Source organism: Myotis brandtii, unplaced genomic scaffold (genome assembly GCF_000412655.1).
Source record: "Myotis brandtii unplaced genomic scaffold, ASM41265v1 scaffold478, whole genome shotgun sequence".
NCBI lineage: Eukaryota > Metazoa > Chordata > Mammalia > Chiroptera > Vespertilionidae > Myotis > Myotis brandtii.
In genome coordinates this window covers 1,080,394-1,087,987 of record NW_005368264.1, presented here as the reverse complement: position 1 = coordinate 1,087,987, position 7,594 = coordinate 1,080,394, and the positions used below count along the sequence as shown (strand labels likewise).

Here is a 7,594-nt window from a genome sequence, read left to right as displayed (position 1 = left end):
TAGAGCCCGCAGGGAAGTCTGGGAATTTTGGTCTTGCAGTGGGGAGGATGCCTGACTATAATCTGGTCAGAAATGGAAAGCCCGATGGCCCCCTTGCAGCTCATCCTAGTCTCCGAGAGGCAATTGGGTGCGGAGCTCCAAGCCCTAGTGGAAGTTGAGTGTCGCTTTTCCAAATCTTCATTTGAGCAGCGGGGTTTGTTTCATTTCTGATCTGCATTGGCTAAGCTGACATTCAAAGTCCTTTATCCGTCTCGCGTTCACTAGTACCCACATTTTGCATTTGCAAACATTCTTATTGTTTGACGTTTAGATTTATTGGTATACGTCTAAAGCGCCCACTGTGCGCAAAGTTCATCCTCCACTGTGAGTTTCAAAGCCCTTAGTCGACGAGTCTGACTTTCATTTTGCATTCCCTGTTTTCAAGTCTATGATCAAATCTTTAACTCAGTTTTTTCGTTTTGCAATTTGACACAGTACATCTTGAAAAATCTCCATGTTATCTTATTTCTTATGGAAGGTAGTGTTTTTATTTATTTACACTAAATATAGGGAAATGGTGTATTGTGGTTTATAAGTGAATCGCCACAATGCCTTTCTAACTGATGTTTGTAACACCAGTTTCCTCCTCCGATTCACCCTAAATATAGGGGACAGGAATCCTGTATTAATTCTGTGTCCTCAGTGCCTGGTACAGAATGCGTACCAGGAAAATGTTTACTAATTGAACAAAAACTCCACGTTATATTGTCAATATATTACTCAAATCAGGAAGCTGAAGGCCAGGAAAGTTGCATTATATGACAATGTGGTTTGCAAACATTCTTATTGTTGGACGTTTAGATTTATTGGTATACGTCTAAAGCGCCCACTGTGCGCAAAGTTCATCCTCCACTGTGAGTTTCAAAGCCCTTAGTCAACGAGTCTGACTTTCATTTTGCATTCCCTGTTTTCAAGTCTATGATCAAATCTTTAACTCAGTTTTTTCGTTTTGCAATTTGACACAGTACATCTTGAAAAATCTCCATTTTATCTTATTTCTTCTGGGAGGTAGTGTTTTTATTTATTTATACTAAAAATAGGGAAATGGTGTATTGTGTTTATAAGTGAATTGCCACAATGCCTTTCTAACTGATGTTTTTAACACCGGTTTCCTCCTCTGACTCAAACTTAAACATAGGGGACAGGAATCCTTGTATTAATTCTGTGTCCTCAGTGCCTGGTACAGAACGCGTACCAGGAAAATGTTTACTAATTGAACAAAAACTCCACGTTATATTGTCAATATATTACTCAAATCAGGAAGCTGAAGGCCAGGAAAGTTGCATTATATGACAATGTGGGCTAAGGAGTCAAAACTAATGAGCATTCGACACCTCAAAATGCCAAACCTCACTGTATATTTTAAATAAAATTTACAATTCTACTGACTCATTAAACAATGACAAGCTTTCAGCAAGAAACATACTTGGCACTGGGAATTATTGCTCAACTGATGGCTCACATGTGTGCATGTCCTCAGAGAGAGCTGGAAGGGACCTGTGAGTATACAGTGCAGCCCTCATTTCCAGATGAAGAAACTGGACAGAATGCAACTATTAACCACTCCCAATCCTAGAACACATGATTCTGTGACTAGTCCAAGATCATGCCAAAGTAATCACCTACCTTTAGAAGACTGCCCCCCACCACCCCAAAAATATAAACAGATAGCAGCCAGCCCTTACCAATGCACATGAAAGAAAGTGCTTAAAGCCAGAGAAAGCACTTCCTAGGAAAGAAGAAACACGAGCAGTTTTCTCCAATTTTATAGTTATTTATTTTTATTTTTGGAAACCTACATGAATAGAAAAAATAAAATATGCCACATTTTAAAAACTTCTGAAAGAAATTAGTAACTCCCTATGAATCTACCAAAAAATATCTTCTAAAATAACTGATCTCATTTGTTCCACTTTCCTCCCCACTTATATACTAGTATAATGGGTAAAATCCAATTATCTAAGAAGAAATTAACTTCTCAGGATGTTTATAAGACACAAAATCTTTTAAAAAATAAAGTTTTCGGTTGTCTCTGAATCACTAGTACTTACAGCTTATGTCATTCTTTTGGAAACTTCCCTTTACTGCTTTTTGTGTGTATGGGTCTTATTTTCTCATATATATTTGTCACCCTCCTATGGAACAGGAATTGAGTTCTATATTTTTAAATTGCCACCAGCAACTTGCATATAATAGGACCTCATTAAAGATTTACTCCTCTTTTCACTTAATAACCATTGTTGGGTCAGGCACTATGACAGGCACTGGGATTATAGCAGTAAATGAACATGATCACTACCCTCCTAGATCTTATTATCAAGTCAGGGGAGGCAAAGGCTTAATGTCACACAATGAATATGTAATTTTAGAATTGTGGAAGGTGTTGTGAATAAAAAGTAGAGGGATATGATTTTATTTGAGAGATGAGAAAATGATTTTAAAATCGAAAGGATGAATAAAATTAGCCAGGTGAAGAGCGAGGGTGTGTATCAGTCTGGAGATCCAATCAGAAGAGAGAAACCACATGGAATTGGAACAGGGAAATTTGATCTAAAGAATTATTAACTATAAGGGAGGACTGGAGTCAAAATGGATTGGCTAGTAAGAAGTAACACAGAGGAATAGCAAGATAAGGAATACCCTTGAGCTAGAGATCCAGACCCCGTGGGAGGAGAGCTCATGGCTGTTGGTGGCTGGAAGGCAGGGAAGTCCCTACACTCTACACCTGTGGAACTTGCTGGAACTCCATCTTCTGGAACTTGCCAGAACTCTGCATCTGCAGGGTGCTGGAAAAGCTGCTCACAGTGAGGAGGTACTCCGCTACAAAATTGCCCAGGGGGTGCCAGGGAAGCGGCATGAGTGCGGGAGCCTGATGCCAGAGGAGCTGCCCACGTACAGGAGCCGCCAAGAAAGGAAACAAGACCCAGGAAGACCTTTTGCCTCCTGCGGTGTCTCTCTAGTTCCCTCTACTGACAAAGCTTGACATGGTGTCTGCTGACAAAGGAAAAATACATTTAAAGGACCAGATAGATTTTTCATAAAACAAGCAAAAAATAAAAATAAATTGGGAGCTGAGAGTCAATAAGTCTATAACCAGCACAGTGGAGAATAGCATAGCAGGCACCGTGAACAGCATGTGCGAAGACTCTGAGTTTGGGGAGAGCTAGGTAGTTTGCAGGAATGAAAGAAGGCCCAAGGCTGCTGCTGGTGTGGGGGGAATTAGAGCACGGTGAGGCTGAAGAGCACAGGTTATCTCCTGAGGGGAATGCCTCACTCACAACCATGGAAATGAACTCATGGGGACAGAGTGAGCCCCCACTGACCATGTCCATATTAATTGACCCTGTCTTCTGGCCATGGCCAATTCATTTATTCAATTAGGTGGTCATAGGGACAGTGGAAATGGAGAGAAGTGAATCCGTTTGATGCACTACATGAGTAGAGCCAATAGCACGTGGTGACAGGATTCGAGGTGAGAGGTGAAGGAGAAAGAGATAGCGAGGATAACCCCCATGTTTCTGTCAGGAGCTACTTGGCCAATGGCAGGGCATTTACTGACTCAGAGGACACTGGAGGAGGAACTCACTGGGGAGGGAGACAAGAATTCAGTCTTACTGATTTCTAGAGGTCTTTGTGTAAACCCAAGCTGAACAAAACTTTTATCTAATGTGACTTTTTACGTTCATCTGAAAAAGCAATTGGCAATTCATTTTTTAAAAAATATACTTCTTTTATTGATTTCAGAGAGGAAGGGAGAGGGAGAGAGAGATAGAAATATCAATGATGAGAGAGAATCATTGATCGGCTGCCTCCTGCACGCCTCCCACTGGGGATCAAGCCCACAACCCGAGCATGAGCCCTCGGCTGGACTTGAACCTGGGACCCTTCAGTCTGCAGGCCGATGCTCTATCCACTGAGCCAAACCAACTAGGGCGGCAATTCAGTTTTTGAGTTTGGAGAGAGAGAGGGAGAGGGGGAAGGGAGGGGAGGGGAGGGAGGAGAAGAGGGGAAAGGAGGAGAGGGGAGAGGAATCTGATCCCCTATAGCAGTGGTTCTCAACCTTGGCTGCACATTAGAATCACCTGGGAATCTTTTTAAAATCCTGATTTCTGGGCCTCATCCTCCGGAAATTCTGTTTCTTTGTTATGGGGTGGGGCCACAACATTAGTAACAAAGAAACAGAATTTCCGGAGGATGAGGCCCAGAAATCAGGATTTTAAAAAGATCCCCAGGTGATTCTAATGTGCAGCCAAGGTTGAGAACCACTGCCCTATAGGCAGGATGGTAATTAAGAGCTGATCTGCGTAAAAAGAGCTTGAAAAATTAAAGGCCTGATAATTAGAGGGGTTTTAAATAATAAGAACTATATAATTTAAGCTCTAGAATAAATTCATCCAGGAACAGAACAGAAAGACAGTTGTGCCATTTAGGATTTCCTGGTCTCATTCTATCTCACAAGAAACTATTTCTCCTGCTCCACTCCCCAGGGTAATTCATCTTTTTCCCTATCCCATGGGCAGCCTTGTTTTATACTGTTTCCTTTAGTGTTTTAAATACTATCCATATTACCTGCAAGATGTATCTGCCAAATAAACCAATTCTAATAAGCATGCACTATTGTTGCAATACCAGCTAGCTTCCAAGCTGTGTGCTTTGTTGGGGACATGACATTTAAAGACAGAGTACATTATTAGAAGTTCCAACCGTACCAATCTTAATAATCCTAGTGCAAATTAACAGAACACCTCGAAAACATTACAAGTAATTGCTACTTGACTTGCAAAGAATCCATTAAAAGCTACACTTTGATTTATATCTCCACTTTAAATCCCTGATAAGCAAACATTTTATTTATTTACTTATTTTAATGTCCCTCACCCCCCTGTTGTCTGTGTCCATTGGTTAGGGGCTTATATGCATAAGCAAACATTTTAAAACCATATCCACACAAAACCTGGATTACAACAGATCAGCTGTATGCGCTGTCTTAATGAAAAGCTCTGTATCGGGGGAATACATTTGGCTGCAACTTAAATTTTGGCTGCAGTCAGGAAACTACATTGAAACAGTGAGGAAGACCCTTTGTAATACTTATTATAATATTTTTTAAAAAAGAATAAAAAAAAAAAAGAAACAGTGAGGAAGAGCATGTTTTGGAAAACAAATCCCAGAGGCAGCACAGGCCTCAGGGCTGACGTGAACCAGAGGCCCAGCTGCATTTCCCAGGAGGTCTCTGGCCTGCGTTCCTTCTGCGTTGGCTTTGTCCTTGGCCTGACAGCGAAGGGACTGCAGCCGTTCCAGGCCTCCTGGCTGAGGACAGGATGTCAGAGGAGCAGAGGGGCAGTGACTGCCAGAAGCTCTCATAGAATCATTAGGAGGCCTTGTCCAGAATTTCAGATCAAACGTTGGTTTAGTCTAGTTGAGCACACCTGGCCCCAAACCAATTACTGATCCTGGGTCAAAATTGCCCTTATGCTGATCAAATCTGTACCAGGCAGGATTCTCCAGAGAAAGGGAACCAATGGGGTGATTTTACACACACACACACACACACACACACACACACACACACGGTTAGTGCTTGTTTAGATGACTGAATACTATAGCCTACCCCAGTTGACACTTAAAACTAACTATAGCCCTAACCAGTTTGGCTCGGTGGATAGAGCGTCGGCCTGTGGACTGAAGGGTCCCGGGTTTGATTCCGGTCAAGGGCATGTACCTTGGTTGGGGGCACATCCCCAGTAGGGGGTGTGCAGGAGGCAGCTGATTGATGTTTCTCTCTCATCGATGTTTCTAACTCTCTATCCCTCTCCCTTCCTCTCTGTAAAAAAAAAAATCAATAAAATATATTTAAAAAAACTATAACAAGTTCAAGTTCCATTTCTGATCTGTGCAGAGTGTGCTGAAGAAGGGGGGATATGGAAATCTGTACAAAATTGGGGTTCTGTTAACAAGTAGAGGAGCAGATGCCAAGTAGGCAAGCAAAAACCTCCACTACAAACATGTAGTAAAGAGCCCCATTACCTCTGTTATCTCTACTGTTCACCCCCAAATAACAAAGAGCATTTTCTCATATGTGACCATATTAGAGAGTTGAGTTTGGAAAGTGAACGTAAAGGAGGTGTGATGTTTTGAGAGGCAAACACACCTTAAAAAGGGTTTCTTTCAATTAAACACTGATCAGTGGATTCAGATTAGATTAAACTCTGAGTTATAGAAAAAACAACCACCCGGAGGCTTAAACACAGTAAATGCTCATTTCTCTCTCTGAGTCAAGAAGTCTGGAGGTGGTCCATCCACAGTCACACAGCACGCCAAGGTGTCGGGGAGTCAGACTCACCCATGAGTGAGTGGTTCCATTCCTAAGGCTTGCCCTTGGCCTCAAGTTGCTGGTGGAGCCACCACATTCATGTTCCAGCCAATGGGAAGGAAGATCCTGTTCTCTCCTTTCATGGAGGTTTCCTGGAACCTGCGGTGACCATTTCCACTTACATTCCCCTGGTCAGAGCTTAATCACAAGGCCTTTCCAGGCTGGAAAATGTAGGCTTTCCTCCAGGCAGCCATGTGCCTCCCAGGGTGACCAGCTGTCCTGCTTTTCCCAGAACTAAGGGCTTTCATAACACATAGCATTTCAGTGCTACAGTTGGTTACGGTGGTTTTCTTACTCTGGGAGGAAACAAGAATGGATATTGGTCATCTCTGCCACAATCACCTGGGGCTCTTTTGTTGTAACAGACAGGAAATTAGACCTAAAATAGCTTAAGCTAAAAATATATGTGTAATCATTTGTTAGCTGATGTAACTGTCAAACTGAGACCAAAATAAAGTCATTAGAACAGTGGTTCTCAACCTTGGCTGCACATTAGAATCACCTGGGGATCTTTTTGAAATCCTGATTTCTGGGCCTCATCCTCCGGAAATTCTGTTTCTTTGTTACTAATGTTGTGGCCCCAGCCCATAACAAAGAAACAGAATTTCCGGAGGATGAGGCCCAGAAATCAGGATTTCAAAAAGATCCCCAGGTGATTCTAATGTGCAGCCAAGATTGAGAAGCACTGCCTTAGAATAAGGTCCCTCAGAACTCCCTTTCCCCTGCCTCTGGGCTGCTTCATTCTCAAAGAGGCTGGGCTCCCAAGCTCACACTTAGAAATCGTCAGAAAGGAAGAGCCTTTTCTTCCCTAACAATCAGAACCAAGTGGAAGAGCCTGACCCTCACGCATCTGAATTCCATCACGTGCTTATCTCTGAGCCCACCATGTCCCCCAGGCCAGGCCGAGGTCACCCACACCCTTGGAGCAGGTGGGTCCATCCCACCCAAACCATTCGACATGCGAGAAGGGAAAGAAAGGTTGCATTTAAGAAGCTGTGGATACTATTGTCAGGAAAAGGGTGATTGGAGGCTGCTCAGTCGCAAAAACAATGTCTGCTGCAGGTGGCATCTGCATGGTCCCTGATCCCTTCCTGGTGGCTACCATGTCTGAAATGTAGCAGTTCCGTTCCCTGCCGAAAGGAGCATTCCGCCGTTACACAACTCACGCATGCGCCAGAAAAC

At 42.8% G+C, this 7,594-nt stretch overlaps 1 protein-coding gene across 1 annotated transcript in view; it reads right to left on the bottom strand.

Annotated features, from left to right (window-relative positions):
• Positions 1-2,896, bottom strand: part of LOC102255204 (chromosome unknown open reading frame, human C5orf51) — a 16,030-nt gene extending 13,134 nt beyond the window's left edge. The window contains exon 1 of the mRNA XM_005876004.1: positions 2,778-2,896. Coding sequence (XP_005876066.1) covers positions 2,778-2,896 — 119 coding nt within the window. The remainder of the gene's footprint in view (positions 1-2,777) is intronic.
• Positions 2,897-7,594: the final 4,698 nt, after the last annotated feature.